The 27,475-nt window shown below is 38.8% G+C and overlaps 1 protein-coding gene across 2 annotated transcripts in view; it reads left to right on the forward strand.

The window, feature by feature from the left end:
* DPH6 (diphthamine biosynthesis 6) overlaps positions 1–24,905 on the forward strand; it is a 217,233-nt gene extending 192,328 nt beyond the window's left edge. For both annotated transcript variants that reach the window (XM_072865524.1, XM_072865525.1), the window contains exon 15: positions 24,608–24,905. In XM_072865524.1, coding sequence (XP_072721625.1) covers positions 24,608–24,723 — 116 coding nt within the window. In that variant the 3' untranslated portion in view covers positions 24,724–24,905. The remainder of the gene's footprint in view (positions 1–24,607) is intronic.
* The last annotated feature ends 2,570 nt before the right edge of the window (positions 24,906–27,475 follow it).

Raw genomic sequence — 27,475 nt, forward strand, 5'->3', positions numbered from 1 at the left:
AGATGTAAATGAACACAGTTCATGAAATCCTGGCTCCACTTAAGTCAGTGGGAAAACTCCCTTCAACTTTAATGGAGTCAGGATTTTCATCAGGTCAGACCATCTTTTAAAGAAAATAGTGCCATATGGGTCTGAAAGACTAATGGGTCTTTCAGATCTAATCTCTGCTTTTTTCCTATATACAGTTCGAGTTGCCATAGGTTCTCTAATTAAACTTGGTACCTAATTTGCTGTCAGCTTATATTTCTTAACCAGATCTTAACACCTTTCTTTGAATTCCTTTTGCTTTAAAGAAAAATAATATGGACTGACTGTGCTGAAATGTACTAAGCTTGGTTTTTATCATCATCATTCTGACAAATCTGTTTTCTTGGCTTGGTTCCTTTGTGTCGTCATTATATAGGTAGTATTTTATCTGTTGGTAGCAAATTTTGCTGTTACTTATAGATACAGTTCAATGAAATATATTTTCATTTATGTTGTGGCCACAGAGTAGGACGAAGAAAGACTGGCTATTGAAATTTGAATATTGTGTTTTGGATTTAGAGCATGCATGTTTGCTATTAAAAATTACTGATAGCTTTAAAGGTTAGCACGAATTAATTTTGCTCAGTAAGTAGTAAACTTACTAATAATTTGTGAATTAGTAACTAAAAGTTTAGATGAAGAACATGGTTTGCTCCTGACAGTTAAGTTTGTGGTAGTGGCTCTGGCTATTCACTGTCTCTAGTCTGATTTTATTTGGTTCTTTTTTTTTTTTAATTAAACTGAGCTTTTTCCTCCTTCAAATAATAGTCTGTGGAAGTGGGAAATGAGAATGCACTGAGACAAAGAAGACAAGGAAGTGACTTGGGGACAAAATGAAATAATTTGTAATCAATGGGAAGGAATTGGTCTCAAAGTAGCCAGTGTCTTTAAAAAAGCTTGAGAAATAAAGTACTTTTATTTTCCTTAATGTTTGTAAGGAAACTTACTAACTGCTGTAAGCAGTAAAGTCCATATAGCAAACAGTCATACAATCATAAAATAGTCTCTTACACAATATATTGATACTGATTTACACAAAGTTGCTCAGAAGGGCAAATGCTTTCCTGAAAAAATTATTTCTTGAGAACAATATTCCTCCCTTCTCCTTTTAATCTACTCATCACCTTCAGAGAATTCTGGCTAGTACCTAATTTAATTAAAGTGGTTCCAAAAAGAATATGGCTTATTATTCCTCACAGGAGAGTCTACTCTGTCTGGAGAGAAGTGGTGACCAGGATCTAAGACAGGAAATGCTTATGAGAGATGAGAAATTCCATTGAACATTGCATAAAATTGAAGAGAGAAAGTCAGAATAGGACAAATCCAATGTGTAATGGCCACTTTTAAGTACTGGTAGTTTCCTGAGAAGCTGCCTTCTTTTTTGAAACTTAAGAAATTAAAAGTATTAATGAACTGTGCCTGCATCAAATCACAGTATCCTTTCCAGCATATCACCTCTAAAAATACATTGCTGTAATGTTAGAACAGTAAACTGAAAAGCAACTGATACAGAAATTAAACACATCAGCTTGTCCTGCAAAAATGAAATTATTATTGGGTTTAAATGTGATGCCATGGACCACACAGGACATGTATTTCATTTGATTTGACAGCTTGAATTCAGTAGTTTGGTTTGTTTTCTAACAATGTGTTTGCTATAGAAAATATTTCATCCTACTGAGCTGACATATTGTTGAGCAATAAAAGGTCTTGGCTTACATAATATGTGTAAAGCTGTGCTCAAAGTGGTAGATATTGACCTGTCACACAGTAACTGGAACTTCAATATCATGTAAGTAAATGAATCTATATATAAACAAAGATATATAGTCTACCCTTACTATGAGAGAATGAAGCCTTTCTTATTAAAATGGTTTTAGTGGCTGTGACAAAGACCAAAGACTAAAAATTAAGCATTTTTGAGAATACTGTGGCTTTAGGCCAGCCTTTTCAAACATTGCATATATAAGACTCATTTTGCAAGTAAAGCACCAGCAATGTATGCACATGACCTGTAGTCAAACCCATGAAATAGTACTGGTAAAATGGAATTATATAGGCTGTGCTCTAAGAATTCATAATAACAGTAGCATAACCAGTGGAGCATTATCAAAAGTCAGTGATGTGATTGCATTGCGTACACTTAAGTCTTATTTCTTATTGTCAGAAGTAATATTAAAGTCATACTTCCATTATCCTTCCTAGTACAGACATGTCAAACATAGTATAGTGCAGACATATGCAAACTGTATCTTTCTCTATCATCGGGTATATTCTCTGATTTTTTTCTTAACATAATAGGCTAAAGCTAGCAATGTGAAAAGTGTGCCAGTCATTGGCATTAGGTGAGGGTAACATATAAATTTTACAAGTACTTGAAGAAAAATTGAAAAGCTACTCAATCTCAAAATGGTTCTTGCTAAAAACATTTAATTCTTAGCATGTAGTAAGTCCAAAATATTGAGAAGGCACATAATTGTCAGCATTCAGGCATTTTTTATGTCTGACACTATTCTATATGTATATAAGCAACTGATAATTTCTTTTTTGATGTTCATAACAAATAAAGAGTTAATATTGACCCTTTCTGTAAAATTACCATGGATTTCCTTTAACAGAAGTGATTCTTTTCCTGGAGTTATCTTGAGGCAGGATAGCTTTGCCTTGCTGTGCTCTGGCTAGCTGACTTTGTCTAGAAGACATTTTCATTGATTCAAAAAGTGACAGAGAACTGTTGGGATTGAAAGACCTGTTTCTAATTGATGGTTAATCGATCTTGAACCAAATCAGAAAAAAAACAAAGGCTGCCAACTGGGTGGTCCTCTTTTGATCTCTTAACATAGGTGGCTATGTGAGGTTAATTTCTTTATGTCCCACCAGCCAGTATAGTCTCTTTTTGTAGGTAATTACGGCTACGTCTGGGATGGTATAGCGCCAGAAAACATTCCCAGTTGTCAGCATTCTCTATACTGTCCTGTGCAGTTCCTCTCTGCAGCACTTTGAGCAGTTTTCAGGAGGGTTTGGGGCTGGGCAAACTAGTAGGTCACTTAGGCCAGACTCTCATTTGTATCAGGGGTATTTGTTTTCTTACTGCTTGTTGAAACCTTATCGTATGGTCTTGGGGTCACAACGACCTCACTGAAATTACTAGTTTTACCATTGACTTAGAATGGAGTCAGAATTATTTTCTTTAATCCTGTTCCCAATTTAAAATATTTTTTGCATTTCTTGTATTGATTAGCGTTTGCCTAAAGCAGATTAACAAGTTCAGTATTAAAATCAGCACCATAGAATCCCATACATATAGAGGACAGTATGCGTGAAAGAAGAGAGCTCTCTAAACCATGCAGATCATAGTAATCCACCTACGAGTGTCCCCAGTCCAGAGATTCAGTAGCTTGCTATATGAATGGCTTTTCTTTAACTCTTCTATGACATCCCTGTAGGCTACAAGCAAGACCTTCTGCAGTCATGCTGCTACTGCATGCATCTATTTAAAGCTCTTTAGTTGAACCCCAGAATACAAGAAGTGGCATCCTGTTCCACCACAACCCTTTCCCCACCTCCCAGTTCCACGATGCTTCAAAAGGATTCTGTGCCATTAATCCTATAAATGTAGGGAAATATATCACTGAGTTAGCACCTCTTACTTTCACAACAGCAGATGAAAGTTTACTTTGTGACCCTTAGTTAATAATTACATTAGCTAGAGCAGAACCAATATATTAGTCTTAGATAAATTTGGTTCTTCAGGGCTAAAAATATGTGCATATAGCTTACCTAACAGTATGTATATGATGTGCTTGCTGCATAAAAAATTACTTTCTAGGGTGCATCCACTTGCCTACCTCATCTACACACTGCCCACCAAATGTTGCCACTAAGACTACTACTGACATGCATATCCTTGGGCAGATTTAAATAGCTTCCTTTATTTTAATTAACCTGTCAGAGGAAGCTTCTTTGTTTTCAACACTTAAAATTAAGCCTGGCCTAAAGTCTAAATTTAGCCCCGCAGCCATGATAAATGTGAAGACCAATCACTTTTATAAGGGTTTTGAAATGGTCGCACAGTTGCAAAGATAAGAGGAAATGCAGACTACCAAGTAGCAGATCTGAGTAAGAAGTTTCCAGTTTATATAGTTGCTTTTCTGATTATAACTGCTTCTAGGCAGCTAATCTGTTTCCTTTAAAACTTATTCCAAGCTAGAATCACTGAATGGCAAGCTTCTGTATTCTGCACCTTTTTAAAATTAAACTCTTCTGAGCAGTGGGAGTGGCAAGGAAAAGTTTACTAGACAAAGAGATTGTAATATATCTCTAAATAAAGTATGTCTAAATTGTTCTGCTGTTACAAGTGTTATGTTTTAGCATTACTGTCTTTTATGAACATTGATTACATTTCCACTTGAAGCTGGTGTTCTGAGACTGGAAAACCATTCCAGAAGAATTTGGAATAGGAAGGATTAGCCGATCATTTAATGTAAGGGACTATGCAATGAAGTCGTCTGCAGTAATAACTCAATTAACCAGAGGTCCATTAAATTCCGTGTTGCTATTATAAACAAGAGTGACGCAATTCACAGTTGCCTGGAAGCTAGGATAAGATCAATTTTGTCTAACTGCCTAAAAGAAGTTAACTGTTTTGTTTAACCTAATGACCTAGGTTCTTTGTGTTGGGCGACAGACACCTCCAAGGGACCCTTCATCCTATAGTGTATTTTAGAATGGGATTAATAATCTTTTGGAAGAGGGCTGTTTTTCATTAGCTTTTAAACTGTTAAATTACATGAGAATAATTCCATCCTAAATTTAAACCAGAATTTGTTCTTACTGCAAACCAGTGGGTTTGAATTTGAATTCTCATGCTTTAAAAATGATGTTTATAATACTCATGACTAATATTAATGAATCACTGTGCATTCTTGTAAAGTAGTCCTCCCAAATGCAATCAAGTCGGAATTAAAACAATAATTGTGAATAGTGTGAATTGTGCCATTCATTTCAATGGACATATCATTTTTGTAGATCTGTGCTGAAACTTAAAGCTGTCACTATAGATATCAGCCCTACTAACTGTTCCATGTCTGATTCTTTTAGAGAAAAACTCAGCTTGTAACTTTATTCTGCATCTCAAACAGCCTTAGTGTTGTCTCTCTCCTGTAGCTGCCACATTTCCCAGCCACTCTCTGACTGCTTGAGGAAATTATATATATAAGTAACAAATACCCAGGTCTTGAAAATGTGGTGGTAGTATAAATTACATTAATTTTACACTTGACTTTTTTGTAGTATATCTGATTACATTCTTTATTTTGTAAGGTAAAATAATGTATTTCATTAAGGAGCTGCAGAATTCAAGCCTTAAGAAATATACTAGGTCTTGAGTTTAACATGCCTATACAATTGATTTGTAACTATTTAATTGAAAAAAAAAATTTAGTCTAATCACTTTTAGCGCATGAGTTATATTCAGCCTGTAAACTCCTCATTATTCATACACAGAGGGATGTGTCCAATGATTAAGACCCCAAGGATTTGGTTGATAGAATAATCTGCATTTCTAAAGAAAAAATAAGCAGTAGGGTATTTAATTCTTTAAAAGAAAAGTTGTGATGCACGTCAAAGCATAACACTGACTCATAGTTTTAAAAACAATGTCTAAAACTTGCTTGTCCATTGGCTGGTTCACTCGTATATCTGTAATGTACAGTCTTGATCTAATAATTGCTAATTATGCAGTTGTTTATCAGCTCATTTGAAACATCCTGAAATTCAGTCTAGCTCAGCAAATTGCTGTGCTTAAGGCATTTTTACATTCTAGGAAATTATAATATCCCCAGAAGGCAAAGAATTAATAATAAAAATCCTCTTTTGTAAAAGATTATCATTGCAGAGCAAATGGAGCAGATCTTCCCTATCTTACTGCATTTAATATTCTCATTTTTTTCTATGAAAGTTTGATGGAAACACTATGTGGGGATCACTGTTTTATTAACTTGTTAAGAGACAAATTTACTGAACCAGTGCAGCGTATTGATTTCAGTGTCTGCTATATGGAAAAGCAGCAATAGTAATGGATGACTTTTAGACATTTCCATATGGAAACTAGCTCATTCTTTAGACGTTTTGTGATCTTGATTTATCTGTTCAGGCTAGCATTAAGGAGTTAGTGATTACAATTACAAGGATGCTTTCTTGTTTATTACTTACAAGTTTTTCCTGCCTTCCAAATGATTTCTTTCTAATATGCCCACCCTTATTGAATGCTTTATCATAGAATCATAGTACGATTTAGGTTGGAAAAGACCCATAAGATCGAGTCCAACTCAAGTCCAACTGGAAACCTGACAGTGCCAAGTCCACCACTAAGTCATGTCCCTAAGCACCACATCTACACGTCTTTCAAATACCTCCAGGAATGGTAACTCGACCGCTTCCCTGGGCAGCCTGTTCTAATCCTTGACAACTCTTTCGGTGAATAAATTTTTCCTAATATCCAATCTAAACCTCCCCTGGCGCAACTTGAGACCATTCCCTCTCGTCCTACCACTTGTTACCTGGGAGAAGAGACCGACCCCCACCTCTCTACAACCTCCTTTCAGGTAGTTGTAGAGAGCAATAAGGTCTCCCCTCAGCCTCTGCTTCTCCAGGCTAAACAACCCCAGTTCCCTCAGCCGCTCCTCACAAGACTTGTGCTCTAGACCCTTCACCAGCTTCGTTGCCCTTCTCTGGACACGCTCCAGCACCTCAATGTCTCTCTTGTAGTGAGGGGCCCAAAACTGAACACAGTATTTGAGGTGCAGCCTCACCAGTGCCCAGTACAGGAGCATGATCACCTCCCTAGTCCTGCTGGCCACACTATTTCTGATATAAGCCAGGATGCTATTGGCTTTCTTGGCCACCTGGGCACACTGCTGGCTCATGTTCAGCTGGCTGACAACCAACACCCCCAGGTCCATTTCTGTCAGGCAGCTTTCCAGCCGCTCTTCCCCAAGCCTGTAGCGTTGCATGGGGTTGTTGTGATCCACGTGCAGAACCTGGCACTTGGCCTTGTTGAACCTCATACAATTGGCCCCAGCCCATCGATCCAGCCTGTCCAGGTCCCTCTGTAGAGCCTTCCTACCCTCAAGCAGATCAACACTCTCGCACAACTTGGTGTCATCTGCAAACTTACTGAGGGTGCACTTGATCACCTTGTCCAGATCATTGATGAAGATATTAAAGAGAACTGGCCCCAATACTGGACAACAGCCCTGGGGAACACCACTTGTGACCGGCCGCCAACTGCATTTAACTCCATTCACCACCACTCTTTGGGCCCGGCCATCCAGCCAGTTTTTGATCCAGCAAAGAGTACACCCATCCAAGCCATGAGCAGCCGGTTTCTCCAGGAGAATGCTGCGGGAAACGGTGTCAAAGGCTTTACTAAAGTCTACCTAGGTAACATCCACAGCCTTCTCCTCATCCATTAAGCAGGTCATCTTGTCATAGAAGGAGATCAGGTTAGTCAAGCAGGACCTGACTTTCATAAACCCATGCTGACTGGGCCTGAGCACCTCCTTGTTCTGTACATGCTGTGTGATGGCACTCAAGGTGATCTGCTCCATAATTTTCCCCGGCATCAAGGTGAGACTGACAGGCCTGTAGTTCCCCAGATCCTCCTCCTGGCCCTTCTTGTAGATGGGTGTCACATTTGCTAACCTCCAGTCAACTGGGACCTCCCTGGTTAGCCAGGACTGCTGATAAAGGATTGAAAGTGGCTTGGTGAGCACTTCTGCCAGCTCCCTCAGTACCCTTGGGTGGATCCCATCCGGCCCCATAGACTTGTGTGTGTCTAAGTGGTGTAGCAGGTCACTAACCATTTCCCCTTGGATTACGGGGGCTTCATTCTGCTCCCTGTCCCTGTCTTCCAGCTCCGGGGGCTGGGTGTCTGGAGGACAACTGGTCTTACTAGTAAAGACTGAGGCAAAGAAGGCATTAAGTACCTCAGCGTTTTCCTCATCCTTTGTCACTATGGCCCTTCTAGGGCCCACTATTTTGCCCTTCTAATTTTCTCCCTGCATAACCTCACGACCTCTTTGTAGTCCTCCTGAGTTGCCTGCCCCTTCTTCCAAAGGTCATAAACTCTCCCTTTTTTCCTGAGTTCCAGCCAAAGCCCTCTGTTCAGGCAGGCCGGTCTTCTTCCTTGCCAGCTCATCTTTCGGCACATAGGGATGGCCTGCTCCTACACCTTTAAGATCTCCTCCTTGAAGAATGTCCAGCCTTCCTGGACTCCTTTGCCCTTCAGGACTGCCTCCCAGGGGACTCTGTCAACCAGGCTCCGAAACAGGCCAAAATCTGCCCTCCAGAAGTCCAAGGTAGTAGTAGTCCAAGTAGTCCAAGTCTGCTGACCCCCTTCCTTACTTCTCTGAGAATTGAAATCTCTGTCATTTCATGATCGCTGTGCCCAAGACAGCCTCCAACCATCACATCACCCACAAGTCCTTCTCTGTTCGCAAACAACAGGTCCGGTGGGGCACCTTCCCTAGTTGGCTCACTCTCAGCTGTGTCAGGAAGCTATCTTCCACACACTCCAGGAACCTCCTAGACTCTTTCCGCCCTGCTGTATTGTATTTCCAGCAGACATCTGGTAAGTTGAAGTCCCCCACAAGAACAAGGGCTAGCAATTGTGAGACTTCCCAGCTGCTTATAGAATATTTCATCTGCCTCTTCATCCTGGTTGGGTGGTCTGTAACAAACTCCCACCATGTTATCTGCCTTGTTGGCCTTCCCTCTGATTCTTACCCATAAACATTTGACACTTTCATGACCATCATCAAGCTCTAGACAGTCAAAACACTCCCTAACATACAGGGCTACCCCTCCGCCTCTCCTTCCTTGCCTATCCCTTCAGAAGGGTTTATAGCCATCCATTGCAGCACTCCAGTTGTGCAAGTCATCCCACCACGTTTCTGTGATTGCAACAGTATCACAGTTTCCCTGCTGCACAATGGCTTCCAGCTCCTCCTGTTTGTTGCCCCTGCTGTGTGCATTGCTGTAGGTGCACTGCAGTTGGGCTATTGATCCTGCCACCTTTTTTGGGCAAGAAGCCCTAATTCCTAAGTGACTGTTCTTGGGTACTTCCATGGTTTCTAACACTTCAACAACCCTTGCGTCTTTGCTGCCTCATGGATCTCCATCCACAGTTTGTCTCATTCTATTGGAAACAATATTCTGACTGGTAGCTTTCAGGTTTGATAGGCAATAAACAGAAATTAGAACACTACATGCAGCACATTTTTGATCAGTTATCAACCATTATTCAACTGATCAAGCAAGCAACCATCTCTGGAGTGGAGGAGCTTAATATATTTCTTAAAATCCATCATATAATACATATGGCTTGATCTAATTATCTTTACAAACATACAAAGGTAAATATCATACCTAAGATATTTACTAAAGAGGAGAAAGGTAGCTGTCAAAATAAATTGAGTTGCTATCCTCTAGGTACTTTTCTTGAAGTTTCTCAAGTCCATAAGCATACCTGTCTTCCAAATTTTATTTTTTGCTTTATATTTTAGGAAAAAAAATCTTGCTGCTTAATCTAGGAGTCCAATGCTGGTTTTTATTTCCGTTATTCATTTTGGCATTGCATGATTCAATATTGGATTAAAAAAAAGATCTCAGAGAGTATGCAGGCATCTGTGGTCCTTCACCGTACAAAGTGAGTGACCCATGTAGGCAAGGGCTGAAATCATAGCAACATAATTCAGAAACTAATTTTCATATATTTGCATTCTTACCATCTTTTTGGACAAACAGAAAAGTTTGTAAGTTTATTTCTCAGCTGGCTATGTTGATCTCTTAGGAGTCACAAGGTGATTTCTACTAAGAAATCTTAATCATCTAGGCTAAAGAGACTTTGTATTAGCAGCATTAAGACTATGCAGTTAAATGCTCTACAGGAATTAATTATGGGGGTTTTTTTGGCCAAGCCATCAGAAATGTCTTCTGGTGTTTTTTATCAAGCCTGGCCTTAGAAACTGCAATGTTTTACCTCTGTAAGGTATATGTGATGCCTTCTTTTCTATTAAAAGTCTCAGCATAGAGGAAAAGGGTTTCTATGTTGCATTTTGCACAGAGATGGTTTACTGAACTAGGTGATGAAGAATCTGTACCACAGCTGGTTGAAGTTTTTATCCTAAGTTTCAAAAATATTAATAATTCCTCCAGAAATAGAAATAAATTAGCATTTCCATCTCAGTAAAATTTACTTCTGACATACATTTAGATCAATATTTATTATTTTTATGTATATTATCAGCAAAGGAGTTTTAGAAGTCGCAGACTTGTATGTTCTTGTGGATATACAGTGACCTACTTTGTAGATGTAGACAGAACTGTGTCTGTAAAAGTGTGTAAAGTGAGTCTGTAATGTAAAACATAGTTTAAAAGAGTCTTATTGAGGGATGCATTGAAACAGCATCTTTTACATAAGCTCTCCTGTGTACTAAGGCAGTAACAATTATTCATCAGGCAATCTCAAAGCATTTCACAAAGGCAGGAAAGTATTTTTTCTATTCTAAAAAATGGAAGTATGAAATTCAGAGATTGATTTCATGAAGCATCAAGAACTGCAGTTGCTCAGAAACGCAAAAATCAAACACAAAGGTCCTGCCTGAGACTTAAGGAGACACCTGTCTTTACAGCACTGGGAGCCCTTGCAAAATTAAATAAAGCATAGCTCTGTACACGTTCTTGAAGCCAAAAGAAGTTGCCCAAGGACTTCCAGCAACTCGGTGGCAGAGCTAGCAATGGCATTCCTGCCCCTTCGTACTTTATGCTGGATCCTTTCCTCTCGACCACCATGGTCTTCATCAGTGCATTGCTTGAAATGTGAAATTGTCATTTTTCCTGTATCAACATTAAAATAACAGGTAAGGAGAACTGCATATGAAGAGGTGGTTCATCTGAGGAATGCTGACAAGATATGCTGTACGCAAGTGAGCCAGAAGTGCTTTATGACACGTTCAGAACTTGGAGACTGAATTACAGTTTTAGTAATCATCAGTTCCCCTTCTTCTCTGTCATTTCTTTGTTTAATATATTGCATGGAAGAGACTTATGGTACAAGTTTTATAAGCTTGCAATAAAAATATAACAACTGTTGTATTAAATTATTTAAGTTGTAAACCATTGTAAAAAGCAGAAAAAGTTATATCGATATGGAGCCAGAAAAAATTATTATGATGGAGTATAAAATATATTGTGCTGATTACTACAGAATTTTTGCCCAGTTTAGCATATTGTAAATCTTCTGTTGGCCTTAAGAATGAAACTGCGAGCAGACTTTACTAGAGGATTGTGGCAAGTGGTTTAAGAAAAATGAAGCTAAAATCAGACTTATAATTTAAAAACAAATCAGCAAAAATGTGACAGCAAGCAAAAAATATCTAAAAGGTCAAAGGAATAGTGGCAAAGCGAAGGATCAATGAATTTAAAACTTCCAGATTTCCCCTGAGAGAAAGCTAGAATACTGGAGGAATAAATAACCAACTTTTATATTTTAAGCAAGTAGATTATTACGTTATTCTTTTGTGCTATGCTTTACCAAAAACTTTGTAACTTTGAATCTGGTAACTTTGAATCTGGCTGTGCTGATGTTAGTAGCATTTGAAAGTGCTACATTTACCTTAATTAGTTGCTAAAATTACAAATGGAAACATTTGCAGGAGGACACAAATATATTTAGCATGAAGTTCTGACAATACATTATAAGATCCAGTTAGTTTTCCTTTCTTCTGCCTCTTTGATCTTGGCAAGTCAAAAATGAAACTGATTAGATTATTATTATTGTTGTTGTTGTTGTTGTTGTCATTGTTATTATGAATAATAATAATCCTTTAGCATCTTCATGTTTCACCTTTTTGCCTTACCAGATTTTTTAGGGCTTTAATGATCCTAAGTGTTCTTGTGGCAGGTTGTAGATGAGTTTTCTTTGCCCTGCAAAGTGATTTGGCAAAAATTCAGCTAGGCTGAGCATATTTTGTTGCCTTCCTTTCTACCCACATGTGCTTTCTGCAAAAGAGAAAAAGAGGTGATGGCCTGATTCTAATGAATCTTCCTAGCAGTGGTGTAATTGAAAAACTACCTTGAAAGAGAAGCCTTTTTAAAACAAAAAAGCCTCCTCATTCAGCTCATGTAGTGTGGAAAATACTGGTAAGACCACTCCAGTGGTGATGTTCCAGGAGAAGAGTGGCTCTCTGTGAACAGACGTTGATGGCTTTCTGTAGCCTGCCCTTCTCACTACCGTGTTCTGCCATGCAGCGGCTATGATATTCCCTGACAAGTTAAGGCCCACGGCATGAAGTATCAGTGTTGACCAAAGAGAGGGCTGTGTGGGCATCTTTGCTTTACTTTAAAACTGACATCTCTTCTTGAACAATTTATTTCCCTCTAGCAGTACTGCAACATTGTTAAAACCAGATCTCATACAGCAGATCACATCTTAAAAACAGAAGGAGGCACAAGGATAAATCAAAAGCAGGTTTCGCTGTGCCCTATAGGTTGGCCTTCTGTTTGTGGGAAAGATAAAGGTCACCTTTCCATCACTCACGCTGCATGTTTCTTAAAAGTGGTTAAAGCATCACATTCATTTTCCTTCCGAGCATTTTCAATTTCATTAATCCAGTAACTCTTTGAGCTAACATAGTTTTTGGCGGAGATGTGGCTTAAGTCTCCAAAACTAGAAATTCCTGTCAAAAGAGCCAGTGTTGAAGCAGGGGGAACTGTCGGTGCTGCTGACTACTGGTCACCTGTGGAATCTGGAACCCCTAAGCAACAGGCCAGATCCGGGCAGCTTTTCCATTCACTGCTGGGCTATGCTGTGTACTGTACCTGTCACCCGTGTGGCTATAAATCACAAAATGTACAACAGTTACGGAAGGCAGTGTAGTTTGTATAATTCCAAAAGACCTTCTCCAAAAGTTTTTTAAAACTTTTGTTTTAAGTAAAAACAGGTGTTTAGGAACATGTATTTTGGTGAGGAAACATTCTTCTTTTTTTTTTAAATATATATATATTTGTGTAATAATTTAACTTTATTGCAGCCTTCTGTGATACACTGTGGTATAAAAGATATAGTAATGTTTATTAAGCAATCATAAGACAGTCAGCTGTATAGCCCCTTGACAGATATGATAGACTATTTTGGCATAAAGCCCACAGGTAACTTTCAAATAACCTGTAAACCACCCCAGCAGTTGATGGTGGAAGAATGGCAGAGGCCTCCGAGCAGTGAAATCGTTTGACACCAGAGCAGGTGGAACACGGGCAGCAGTGCTCTTCTGGGACTGTGATTTTAACATCCAGAGATCCAAAAGCAGTCCAAGCAAAAGGATGATTCCGTTCTTGGCCACTGTATTGTTGTTTGTAAGTGTGCTCACTGTGGTGTGCTCTCAAGAGGAAGAAGAGGTGTACGGTGGGTCAGAATTTGGGGTCAGTTGTTGGCTTTTCCACAAATTACCGTAACAAATCTTGTAATTTTGGCACAGTTTTTTATGACTCAGTTTCCTACCTGTCCTGTGTTCCTTTTTCAGCTCTCTGGTTTTTTGTGTTGATAGTAAACTCTTTGTGGTAGACCTTGTCTGTTATTTAGTGTTTATTCAGTGCCTGATAAAATGACACGTAAGTCTTGCTGAAGGCTTTTATAAAATATGCTGTTAATAACTTCAAGTTAGAGCAAAAATGACTTGCAGCTCACATCACTATGTGGCCAAGTTTCAGACCCTTTTTCTTTCATTTTGCTGTCAGTTGACACAGTTGAATGACTCTCCCAGTCTCTCCTTCCCAAATCTGTAACAAACTATGAGTTCACATTACACAGGAAGCAGTAGCAGTGAGATTTATTTGTCATCCTTGGAGGCCATGAAGAGGAACAAAAGGCTTTCATCTCTCTCCTTTTTTTCCTTGACGACAGGGAATAAGAGTGTACCGATATCTTGGGTCGCTGCCATACAGGATAAAAATCCAATTAATGTAAATCTGCCAGATCAAGAGGCGGTGGTTGTGTGGCTATCAAGAGCCCACAAACTGCTGGGTGGATCATCAGCAACCTCTGGCAGCATGATTTCCCCATTAAAACAGAAGCTGGGGTTTGTTCCACCTCTAAATACTGGTCTACCCTTCTTTTTAGCCTGCTCCAGCTAATTTCATATAAATTGCCAAATGCAGCAGTAGTGAAATTTTAGTCATTTGTAGACTCACTCCAGGATTAATCGGTGACCTCAGGACAAAAGGCAGCGAATGCCATGACCACTCTTTGTTACCTCTTCCATGCAGCTTTGATTAAACTGTGCTGTGAAGCCAGACCTGGATCAATATGAATGATCTTCATCGACCTAATAATGTATTTAACATGTTTGGTTCACTTTTATCTGGTTTTGTTACAATAAGTTGTTTACATTAGTGCAGCAGATTGATTTAAAGTTTCAGAGCTCTTTACAATGGTAAACATCTAGAAATAACCTCATTAGTTTGCACATGATACTATATATAAGTATGTAATCTGCTGCGCAAGCTCCTCAGCAGGTGTAAATTAGCATAGCTACAATTTACAGCAGTTGAGAATCTGGCCTAGAAACTGAAAACAATTATTCCATCAGTATTATTTTAAATGATCACAGCTTAACCTGACATCAAGCAAGGACCATATGATCCTCTCCATACCCAGTCTAAAGATGCTTACCACAAAGCCTTTTAGAAACCTTTTCTATTATTTGCAGACTAAATTCTCCCACCAGCAGATGTATGTGGTGTCCACTAGTTATATAAATGTCTCTTCATGGTCAGGCCTTCTGGATGCACTACGTCCAATCAGATATTTTTTAAATCCATCGAGTTTAGAGACTATTTAGCAGACCTGAATAAACGAACAAATGTGGAAGCTGTACCAAACATATCATTGGGGGATGTCAAAGCACTTAACAAACATTGTTACAACCAAGTCCACGTGTAACCATTGAAGGACATATTTGCTTCAGTATGTCTCATGACAGCTTCTTAAAAAATATACTTAAGTGAATTTAACACTTGTGAAAGGTGCCAGATTGACAGGCCCTGGAGACAAAAGTTCTTGAATTACCAGCAGGCACAGCCGAGCTTCCCACACACAATGCCCCACCAGTGTCCCCAACCCTACCTGGAGGGCACAGCGACCAACTGTCCTGCAGCTTGCAAATCTGCGCCATCTCGTGCTCTTGGACTATGGGCCAAGAGTCAGTGGCTGTAACGTGACCTAAAGGTGAGAAAGCAAGTTTCATAATTACTGCACAGGTGCTGTTGCAGTTGATCATTTTCACACCAGGTTTTTAATTAATCTGGGGAAAAAAATCAAGAAAGTGCACATTTATCTGATTTTGTGTACAACAAAAAGCATGTGTGTGAGCCTCTAGTGAATCCTGCAGTTTTATTTGTCCGCATAGGCACGCTCAGATGACTATATGAGCAAACAAGTGCTTGCACATACTGTGAAGTGCATTCTTAGATGCCTCTTGAAAAATGGGTGCTTACTGTTTCATGTGTTTGTAATAATCTGTCTCCATTCATAACTCATCCCTGCTTGGTGTCAGTACAGCCCATCCTCCCCAGAGATTCTGAGCACAGCTGGCATACAAGTTCAATAACCATCCACCCCTTAAAGAGACTGGGTCATTACAGGGTTGAAAGATAGCACACACGGAAAACAGTTTCATGATCTTTGCACTCTGTCATGGTTTTAGAAAAAGCACAAGTTCTTCCCTGAGCGATTGTTCTTTGAAAGTTCAGTCCTCCATTCTCTTTGAAATTATATTTAGACCTCACTGTGAGTACTGGAAGGGCATGCTTAAGCGTTTCTTTATTTAGTGCAGAAGGTTAATGACATTTTAAACAGAAGTGCACATTTATAACCTTGTATAGGCCAATTCTCAACCTGCATATAGGACATGGCTAAAAACAGAACACTGGAAAACACAAAGCGATGAGTTTTCATGCTCTGCTATTTTCTAAGCTATAGCTGGCAGCTTGAAAGAATTACTATGGAAGCTAAATCTTAATTCTTTCTACGGAGAAACAGCCATAACTAATGCACAGAAGAGCTCAGCAACATTTGTTTGTCTTTAAAAGAGCCACATTTCTTTCTGAACTTGCCATTGATGTGCATGATAACATACCTAATTTGACTGGTACTGTGTGTACTTGGGAAGGTAACTTCTGTATATCCAGAGAGAGTTAGGTGGCATATAATTGTTTTAGGGATTGCATTTGGGATTGAAATTATAATTGTTATAAATATCAGTATAAAACCTCATTTGATGATTATGATTGCCTGACTTGCTTACCTCCTCAGCATTCCTGGTGCATCTGTCACACTGTACAGCTTTAGGAAGAGTTCATACTGGCTTTCCAACTAAGCTGAAGTTTAGGTTTCAAAATCTGGGAGGAAGTTCAGGAGAGAATGTATACTTGGGAGAGGATGTTTTAAGATGGTAGTATCCATGAACTCTGCTTAAATATCTTACCTCATTCAGCCTCAGTTCTCCTGTGCAGGCTGTCTGCTGGAAAACAGAGACGGACCATTTTAGGTCATTCTCCTTCCCAGGTTTCTTCTCTTTAGTACATGGTTTCTTGTTTTGTCTAGCCTAGTTTCAAATATCTATTGTAGCTGAGTCAGGTTTTGTTCTGCTTGTATCTGCGTAGTACCCAAATGGCGTTTTCATTTCATTCATTTTATTACGTAGCTCCTAATTTTAACTATATCATGTTATAAATTCCGTTTCAATCTGCTACTTCTTACCTGCAAGTACTACTAAGTCTTTTTTCATGAACCACCTTTTTAAGATTTTTTGAGCTAGTAGCTGGCCTTTTGCTTGCAGAAAGGCAAAAGGCTTTTCTTGTCTGCTACTAAGAGGGGAGGAGGAGAATGCCAGGGACCTTCTTTTACAGAATGACAATACTCCACTCCCAGAAAAAAACAGAGGAAGGGAAATAGATGTTTACCTGTTTTCCCTAAGATGTATAGTATCCTTGGGCACCACTGAAAACATTCTTTAGAAGCAAAGGCTTCCTCAAGTTTACCTACCCCATTCTGAAGCTCTGAGGATGTATCTCAGTTCATTAGTTTGAAAACTCTTTATAGCTGTGAAGTATTATTTTTAATTTTGTTTAGGAAAGGCCAGAAATTAGAATTCCATATTAGGGAAGGAAAGGAGAGAGGTTCTTTCATGTCTGAGTTAAACAGAAGCCTTCAGAAGAATAGAAAGGGGTTGGTTCATTCCCATCTTCATGTAACTTGAATTACAGGGTTTAGTAAGTGAAACAGATCATAAGCTAAACCCTGCAGAGTCCAGAAAGCTCTAATTAACGCCCACAGCCAGCAACTTTTCTGAAATTGGTCTTTAATCAAACTTTGCTCTGAAAACAAAACAAGGTATCGTGGCAGCTTGATAAAAGAGATGCATTGCCAAGGCTGACAGGCCCACAATCAAACCAGCACTAAAAATAACTGTTTTGTCTACTAATTTTCTTTCAGATGCTAAAAAAATGCCTTAGCTACAGTCTAAAAAAACTTCCATAGTTACTCAGCCAAGTGACTCAGCTCTAGAAAAGTGAGGTTCCTGTAAATGTTAAGATTAAGAGTGAGCCCTCTTTCCTTCCCACATGCTCCTGTCGAAGCAGAGGAACAGCAGAGAGGTTGGTGAGGCTGGGAGGGGAAGAGGCAACTTCTGGTTTCCTTCAGAGCTGGTCATTTGAGGCCAGCTGTCCCTCTCCTCTTGCTGCTGGTGGTGCAGACCGCAGGCATCCTCCCTGACTAACTAGTTTGGATTAAGATAAGCCAGTCACTCATCTTTCTTTTATCTCCCATGAACGGTAAGGTCCATGGCTGCTACCTTGCACACCTGCAACTTCTCCTCACTGATTCTGAGAGCAGAGTTATCGGTAAGGCATGCAGGGAAACACAGCTCATTTTCCTCTTCCTCTGCTCAGCTGTAGAAAGAGTTGCTCAGACTCCTGCGGGTACCCATACAACCCTACAGCAACTTTCATTATGTTTTCACTGTAGCCTATGGGTAAAAACATTGCTAGAACTGGGGTTTTTTGGGTTCAGGATAGATTCCAAAGGGACAAGAAGTCCACTGCACAAACAGGACTAGCAGTAAAATATAATAAAACTGTAGTCTTCCCTTTATGGTGGATTTTTGTCTCAGTACAAGAAAGACATGGACCTGTTAGGGCAGGTCCAGAGGAGGGCCACAAAAATGATCAGAGGGCTGGAACACCTCTCCTATGAGGAAAGGCTGAGAGGGTTGGGGTTGTTCAGCCTGGAGAAGAGAAGGCTCCAGGAAGACCTTATTGCAGCCTTTCAATACTTAAAGGGGGCTTATAAGAAAGGTGGGGACAGACTTTTTAATAGGGCCTGTAGCGATAGGACAAGGGGTAATGGTTTTAAACTAAAAGAGGGTAGATTCAGACTAGATATAAGGAAGACATTTTTTACAATGAGGGTGGTGAAACACTGGCACAGGTTGCCCAGAGAGGTGGTAGATGCCCCATCCCTGGAAACATTGAAGGTCAGGTTGGACGGGGCTCTGAGCAACCTGATCTGGTTGAAGATGTCCCTGCTCATTGCAGGGGGGGTTGGACTAGATGAGCTGTAAAGGTCCCTTCCCAACCAAACTATTCTATTATTCTATGATTCTATGATTTCATTTGGTGAATAGTCTGCTGGGTGAAGTGTTACCCTGGTTTATATGTATCTGTGCCTACAACTAACAGTATTTTATGACCAAAATGGCAGAGTCCTATCAGTCTGGATGCTAATAAACATATCCTTCACAGAAGGGGTTGCAATCATCTGAAATGGTTCTTTGGTATTAGGGACAAGCCAAAAGAGGATGGCTAACATTGGCTTTAGTGCTTCCAGTCCAGGCTATATTTTCATCTGTTATGTGATTACTTGAAAAAGACACTTTCATTGTTACAACTAAACTAGTTTGGTGCGAGAAGCAAGAAGCCCTTCAGTATAGATGGGTCCATAAATGCAAGACAAACTGAAATGAAATGTGATGAATCCTTGAGGATACATTTTTATGAAAGAATTGTTTGCAAATACAGACTTGTGCAGATCTGAGTGGCTGTTCTGGCATCTGACCAGGCATGTGCTTGTAGAGACCTGAGTTCCAAATGCAACTGCAACTCCCTCTGTAATTTCTTTTTTTTTAATTTTGTGGTATGTAGACTTTACAAATAGGCCTGACACAGTAAATTTGGGGTTTTTTTGAAGTCTAAATTATGCCCGTTACTTTTTAATTTTTTTAAAACAAATATTATTATGTATTTACCATGCAACAGGAAAGCTCATTCATCAATTGTTGACTTTGAAAGAAGGGAGAGAAATCTAGACACAGCTTAAGAAATCTACACAACATGGATTAGATTTTGAAAGTTTTGTAGCAAAGAACACAAATTCTTTTATTGTCATAAAAGACTGGCTTAGGTAATCACAGGTTTAAAGCAGTTTCACAGCCTTATCCAAATTCATATTGGTCATTTGTCTCATATATCATGGCAACAGACTTCCCTGCAATTCAAAGCAGCCGCTTAACTCGTATTCAGATAAATATCCCAGGCCAGAGTGATTGAAGTGCATCATCAGTATTGCATAAAGGAGCTTACATCATCTCTAGCGCTGTGCCTAATCTGGTCTGCCAAAAGGTGCCAGGGAACTCCCTTTTTTACTAGTCCTTAACAAAACTCAGTTACACCTTGATCATCATTAGAAGTATGCAAATCATCACTATCCTGATATTCTAAATAAGTAGCCAAAGTCAGACTGTAACTCACTGAAAACCAGAAGGACCAAGGGAAATTAGTGTAATAACCAGGATAAATAATCATGAGCGGTTGGCTTCCAAAGCAAGTTCCATTTCCATCCTCCTAAGTTTAGTTATTGTTGATTTCCCTCTTTTTGTGCATACGAATGTTTCCCACCTGAAAAAAAATCAAGACTGACTTCAAATTTTATAATTTTGGAAGAAATTTATAAAAGCATGGAGTAGTGTATCTTTGGCCAGTTTTCCCTGGGACTGGTAGGCTCTTAGTATTTCTGAAGATCTAGCTGATATGTTTTCAAAATGGAAACACAATTATTTACAAGATGTTGCCTCCATTTTTGCTGTGGGCAGAGCAATTTTGAAAATCCGGTCCCTTAACAGGGAAATGACCAACATGACCAACGTGAAATAATGTCACCAAGAACAGTAAAGAAAACCATAAGGTACCATATGAAAAGCCAAGTATCGGACTATGCAAAATGTCCACATTATTGTTGTTTAAAATCTTCACAGCTGCAACAAAAAAATCAGCACAAAATCATATTTTGCGAAGTGACTCGCTTTTATATTCCAACAGTATGTTTTTGTTTACTGGGCTTATTTTGGACAGGAAGGTATTAACTAAAATGAAGCAAGCCAATTGTACAGGGTTTGTTTTAAAATCTTATATTCCGCTATGTCATTTTATATTATCTTAAGTAAAAGTGTGGGGAAAATCCTGAACTGATTTCTCTGGCACATAAGCCTCAGAAACAGCAGTAAAACCAGATAATTTTTTTAAAAGCCTATTTTCCTTCCTTGCTGTGGTTGTAAACCACAGAGACAGTCAGCTGGATGTTTAAGAAAGGGAGGGGGGGTCTCCAGTTCCTCATGTTTCACCTTTTCATTGCTCTGCCTGATCATTTAAGGCAGAGGCTTGTTCCAGACAGCTTTAATTAAACTATGCTGTGAAACTGTATATAGATCAATGGAAATGATCCATAACAAGAGGCTAATCATGTATTTAACAGTGTTCAGTCCAGTTCAGTCACCTTCTACCATTTCTGTGGCTTTACATTCATGTGGCAAAACCTTGAATGTGTATATGTATTTTTTAATCCATCTCATTAGTGACCATATGCTTTGGCTTCAAGGGAGACAAGAACTGTCTGCAATCTGCCAGGGATTTAGGGACATCAATAATTTGTGAATAGTCATGTTGGTACTGGTCGAAGGGTTAAGTGTTCTGCACACCAGGGGCACATCTTTTGGGACTGGAACTCTTAGTCAACTGTTAGGAACCTGATCCCCTGTGACGCATCTTTTCAAAGTACATGCTGCATGTCAGATCTCCGCAGCTGAAGCAATGGAGCTTTATTAGCTCAGGGATTTAAAAACCTGCTCTAAGCAATGTAACAATATCTTTTGGTTAAAAAGTGAAGGAAAGATAGTAGTTGTAATATGAAAGTGATTTTTTTATGTACTGGGCTAAATGTGATCTTCCTTTTTGTTACCATTTTCCTTTTCAATATGAGCTATTAGATTACTCCTCCCCTGCAAATACCCAGTGAAGCAAGCGTATGGCAGCAATAATGGGGACCTGATTTTGGAAACATAAGTGGATTCGGTGGCCTCACCTCATACTGCCTAAATCCTGCTGAAGCCAATGACAGCACAGATGTAAAAATCGTCTTCCTAATCATTTGGAATGACCCTTTAGGGGCTCCCAGGACATTGTTTTATCTACTTAGCATGAAAAGCACCTTTCAAAACAATAGCTTACGGTGTTAGATTGTGCCATGTTATGTGGAAGGGCTGCTAAGTCAGCGTGAGAGATCATCAAACTATCACGTCCTTACAGAGGAATGGCAGAAATAGATTGTAATGCCAGAATTTTTGGTGAGAGAGGGGAAGACTTTGAATTATTTTTGTTCATTTTAAGTTCTGGTTATGTCTATATCCCTCAGCTGTACCCAGGTCAATAGAAAAAAGCATAGCAGTGCTGAAAGAAGCTCCGTATGGAACCTGTGCCCTGAACGTCTGCTGATGAGTTGGGAGTAGCGGGGATCCATCTTACAGGATGAAGCTCACCTGCTTTTGGCAATTTCATGTAGTAATAATAATAAATGCTGACTGTCACAGGAAATGAAATGAAAACATGCAGAATACACACCACTTGTTTGCTGCTTGCTAATCAGCTGGTTTTGTTTGTACTTTAATAAACATTCTGTATCAGGGCAGATTAAATAACTTGCAGACCAGTATCAATCATATATAGCTCCTGCTAAAGCTCCAGTAAACACACTCACAGTAACCCTCTGTCCTTTACTTGTTTTCACTTTTAAGATCAACTTTTATAAGTATGGCATGCAACTGAGCAAATATTCCCGTAAGTGATATAATGGAAAGAAATTTTTGAAATCTTTGTATTTGAACAAGAGTTACGTACTTCAGGAAACACTCATACTCATGACTGAGGCTCTTTTTTATCTAAAAGCATAATTTGCATGAGTGAAAAAGATATAGACTGTGTCTTTATTAGTGTCGCATCATTAAAAATATACAATTAGTATTGGAGGATTTAGAGTAACTTATTATAGCAGGTAAAATATATAGCTGTCAATTTTTGGATTGTCAGCTATGATTACATAGGCTGACACAGATTTACTAATTGTGCATTATCTTCTGTGGGACCTTAGAGTACAATTTTACTGTTTTAGAAGACCCAGTCTCCTCGCTTCAGGGGAAAGTTGCATGAGCAGACTTTTAGCCACAATTTTTAAATGTATAAAGATGCACGTCTAAGGTAGAATGTTTTCATATCAAACTATTTGTTTTATTAGAGGCGTATGTCCCAGATTTTCATCCACTTTTCAATTATACGTGTAGGCTTTGCTGCAGCAGTTTGCACTTGCAATAGGAAAGGCAGTGGTCCTTTGGAAAGGCTCTTTCTGGCTAGCAACCAAGTCCACTAGGCCATGTTCAAATGTAAATATTTATGGCTATTTTGGCCACCTCAAAAAAAAAAAAAAAAAAAAGAATGGAGTTATATTTCCAGATAGCCTCACTTTCAAATTCTTCCTTTGAAAGTAATACCTGGTTTTGTTATGGTAGCTTTTAGCACTGTTTCACAGCTTTTAAGCCTGTGAAAAAAGTTAAAGACTAAAATTATATTTTCATAATTTTAATTGAGGAAAAAAAGGAAATGTAATTTTAATAGGTTGGAATTGGTGATTTTTGAGGTGGCTTGCCTTCATCCACTTCCATTTAATGCCTTCTGAGCCAGCATAACTATAAAGTTTTCTGAGCTCAAAGTTTAGAATGAAAATGTTAGCTGATGCTTAATTATCGGGTCACTGCTGAATATCTGCAATACATAGACTGAGTCCCTTTTTACACACAACATGAAGAAGTCCTTTGACCTTTGAGGTGACTGTTGATCTTTGGCTCACCCTTGTCTGTTTTCACCTCTAATGTCAATGATGTTAATACAAAAGGAAGTCAGCAGAATTTCAGAAGACTGGTACTATCTTTGCAATATTTTGTAGGTAGCATTGCTCTTATTACATTAATTTATGCTACTGCTGCCAGGTAACAAGAGAGAAGAGTTTTGGCTTCAGTGAATACAATTGCAAAGTTCCTGTTTTCTCCTGGCTGAGGTAACACTTTGACTGAACTGCCTATTCACAGTTTCCCAGGCAGTGATGCCAAGAAAAAAAAGCTCTGACAGTCTTCAAGTTCTGCCCTCTTTACACCCTCTCTAGCCAAGATTGTTTAGTGTTATAAAGAATTGCCATAATCACAGAAGCTGCAGACAGAAATAACTTATTGAAACCAAAACCCATGCAGGCCATACTTTACCATTAGGCAACTGTCTTTTTAGGGTCATTTGGAGGGTTTTCGGTAGTCTTCTTTAAGGGTTCTGTGTGGCTGGATTTCTAGCATGTCCACTGAGGCTGCAACAGAACCAGAAATGTCTTGATGCTGAGTTTAAATTTTCCATTCTTCAGTTTTCACCCATATTCTCCTAATTAGATCTTCTCCATTACCAATTCTGTTCCCATAATAGACTTTAAATTTACAAACTTCTGTCACATACCAGCCCCTTTACAGCTCTTTATAGCTAATTCTATACTTTTATCAGTTTGAATCTCTCTATAATCCTAGATATGCAGTCATATGTTGCCATCCCTAGACTTCCTCCATCATATATCTTCAATGCGGCATACTTCCCTTGATTTCAAATGGAAATCATGTTCCTAATGTTTTTAAAAATGGCCCACTTCAACTTTTAGTAGACTGATGCACCACAGAGGGACTTGAGAGCAGAATTTCATTTATAGACAACGACATGCTGATCATCCAAATAACAAAAATTACGAAGAACTGAATTTCAACTGGCCTTTAGTTATTTTTACTACCTGCACCTAGTTTCAGCTTGCTATATCTGTAATCAACAGACCACTCACTCACTCAAGGTTGAGAAACATGCTTTTAACTGTTTTGCTGAATTATGGCCTTAGGCAACTTGTAAAGTTAATCTCAAATTAGTTGACGAGGAGGTGGGAGATGGTGATTCTTCCTTCTATATAAAGTGAAAACTCAAGAGTTGCATTTCACTTCCGCTTGTTAATTGCTACTCCACAATAATTTTCAAAAATGTATTTAGAAATCATTTTAAAGAAATAGGACACAATAGAAAATGAGACAAAGAGAATTCATTAATTGTTTTGTTTCTCTTTTAGGACTGCAAGAATACCTGGACAAATATTTGGGCAAGAAGACCCCAGCTCTGATTTTAGTACCTGTGGTGGATTTACCTGGCAAGGAAGTTATTCATATAACATGCTGGCTAAGCTAGCAGTTCAGAAGAGATGAGTTGATATCAAAACACACATTCCATCTAGGAAAGAACAAAGAAAGGAATTGATCATAACTGTGTTGGATACTTTCGTTAAGCAATATTGTTTGATTTAAGCAAAGTCATATTTAGCTTGTTAATGATGCCTCATGATATGTGACAGAGTCAGCTTTGTATGAACAATAAAGGTTTCTTTTCAAAATATTGTGCTTTTTTCTCACTTATTTTTAGATACATTCTGGTAATAGCAGGTGGCTCTTGGGAGATGTCAGTTGCTCTGATCACATCAGTTCTTTTGCTTGATATATTTAGGCCTGGTTACAATAAACTGATTATAACTTCAGATCTTTTGGATGGAGGTGAAATCAGAACATTAGCTCCAGTACTGTTTTAAAGACTTGATTCCTTTCAATTCTATGTTGAATTTACTGAATTCAGGCCAACTCATGATGACTTTATTTGTGGCCAGATTTTAACCCTTTTGTTGCACCGGGGAAGAATTATTCAGAGGGGTATTGAGGATGCACATTTTACCAAAGTGAATAATGAAGATGATGGCCAGACTGTAGGATTTGCCATCCTGCTTTCTGAGGCAATAGTGGGCATCCTCGTGCTTTACATTTGGTAGGCCGCTCTTATTAAAGAGCCACCAGTATTCCCCAGGGCTTCAGTCTTCTCCAGAAAACCAGCAGGAGTTTTACCACTGCTTTCATTAAAACAGGCTCAGACACATAGCTGAAGCTCCTATCGATTTCGTTGCAACTGATATTTTACTCATAACACGACACAAGATCAGTATAGGAGAGAAAGCCTTTTGGACTTTGCTTGAGGCAGTAAGGCACTGTAGTGAAATCTTATTTTCAGACAAAGGCTATAAAATTAAACTTTCAAAAAAGAGTATCAAACCTTTGCCTATGTTCTGCATCTACATATTCTCATTGCTTCTCTTCCAGTGTGTGAGCACTGGGGCTACATGACCAGCACTCCAGCTGTCCTTCTCTTACACCAGCATATATCTGAGATAACTCCACAAAAGTCAACTGCATGGCACTAAGTTTGCATTGGGGTGACTAAGAGGTGGACTTAGCACTCCAGCTTCATTTTCTTACCCGCTACCAGATATGCACTTGGCAGCAGCTGATACGAAGCCAGTGACTAAAGATAAGGATCTTCCTCCGTTAGATGCTTTGCGTGTCCAGCGTATTACGCTGATCTTTACTTGAAAATAGAGACTGTAAGGTGTCACTGTTCCTTACCATTACATCAAGTAATATAGCAGAGCTGCCATCCTCTTCAGTAAGAACTATTTTTTTCACAGTTATTTAATCATTTTTAGAAAGGGGAAGGTGAAGAGCTTTTTATATACCAGTGTATAAATACATGGATTATTAAATTAAACTTCTTAAGAAAAAAGAGAATAATCTGTTAACAATACATTAGTTCATTAGCATTCAGTATCATTTTTAGGTTAGACTTAAATATATTTGATCCTTATTCTTTCCCACGATCAGAAAAGAACTTCTTAATACCTGGATGTATCTGTTTTGTTTGAATTCTACTCTTTCAGAAGGCTAAATCATTCTCTTACTTCTCCCTGGAAATACCAGTATTTTGTTTCTTTCAGTGTGGAGTGCCCACAGAGCAGAGACACAAGCTGGACTGAAATAGGAAAAGACAAGCAGACAGTACTTTCAGAGAGATGAGGGCAAAGCTTAATTTTTCATAGACAAATACGGAAGCCAAATAGATGGCATGAGTTTGACTATGTCTCTCATAGCAGACATTTTTTTCATAGCGAGTTGAAAAAAAGATACCCAAACATGTTGATCTTTGCTTTTGTACTGTAGTGCATATTTTAAGGTGGCAAGATATTTGCTCCTAAAGAAACCAGCTTTTCCTGCAAGTTTTCCTGCAAGATTAATGACTCAAACTATCCTTCTTTTCCCCAGTAGAGGTGCATTGAAAAATGGTAACAGAATGCATTGGTCTGAAAAACAGTGTGATCACTTTTTTTTTTCTCAACAGAAAGCAAACCTTTTCCTTTTTTGAGACAACTAGAACTTCAATGGGTTTACTTTGTGAATAGCTAAAAAAGAATAGTTTGCTGACTTTTTCTCCTTGGGAGGCTTCATACAGCTTCTAAGTGGTGTGAGTAACTAAAACTACAAGCTGGGTCTGCAGTATTTTAAGTATGAACAAGGCAATTTGTTCAACATTGATATGCAAGGTAGGTGAGTAAAGTGCTGCTCCATATAGAGACCTAAGACTTTTATAATAGAAATAAAACCATTTTATCTGCCTTATGCTGCCGTACTTTCATCATAATTACTGGGTCCGTCTGTGAGTAAGTTGTTTCACAGAGCTCTTTTTCACTTTCTTTGTAACACAAGTGCTAACTGAAGATGGGAGGTGGGGAGACGGGTGCGCATATATACACACACACGTGGTTTAGTGAAAAGAGGGAAAGACAACTAATACTCAAAAATCTATAGATGCAGGGTTTGTTGGGAGTTTTTTTCATGACTAGCTTTGCTGATTGTTTACTGCAGCAGGTTTTAATCTTAAGACTCTAAATTCATATACTGTGCTAAGGTACTGGTTTTGAGGACTTCATATGTACACAAATTCTTCTGTTTCTCTGATTTCTACTAAGCCTGCAGGAAAATGTTGGCTGATCTAGGTTCCAACACTCAGAACACAGAAGGGCTATGTAACAGGTGGGAAAATGTCTTTAAAAATGTAACCTGAGGTT

This window comes from Ciconia boyciana, chromosome 6, assembly GCF_034638445.1.
Source record: "Ciconia boyciana chromosome 6, ASM3463844v1, whole genome shotgun sequence".
Classification (NCBI taxonomy): domain Eukaryota; kingdom Metazoa; phylum Chordata; class Aves; order Ciconiiformes; family Ciconiidae; genus Ciconia; species Ciconia boyciana.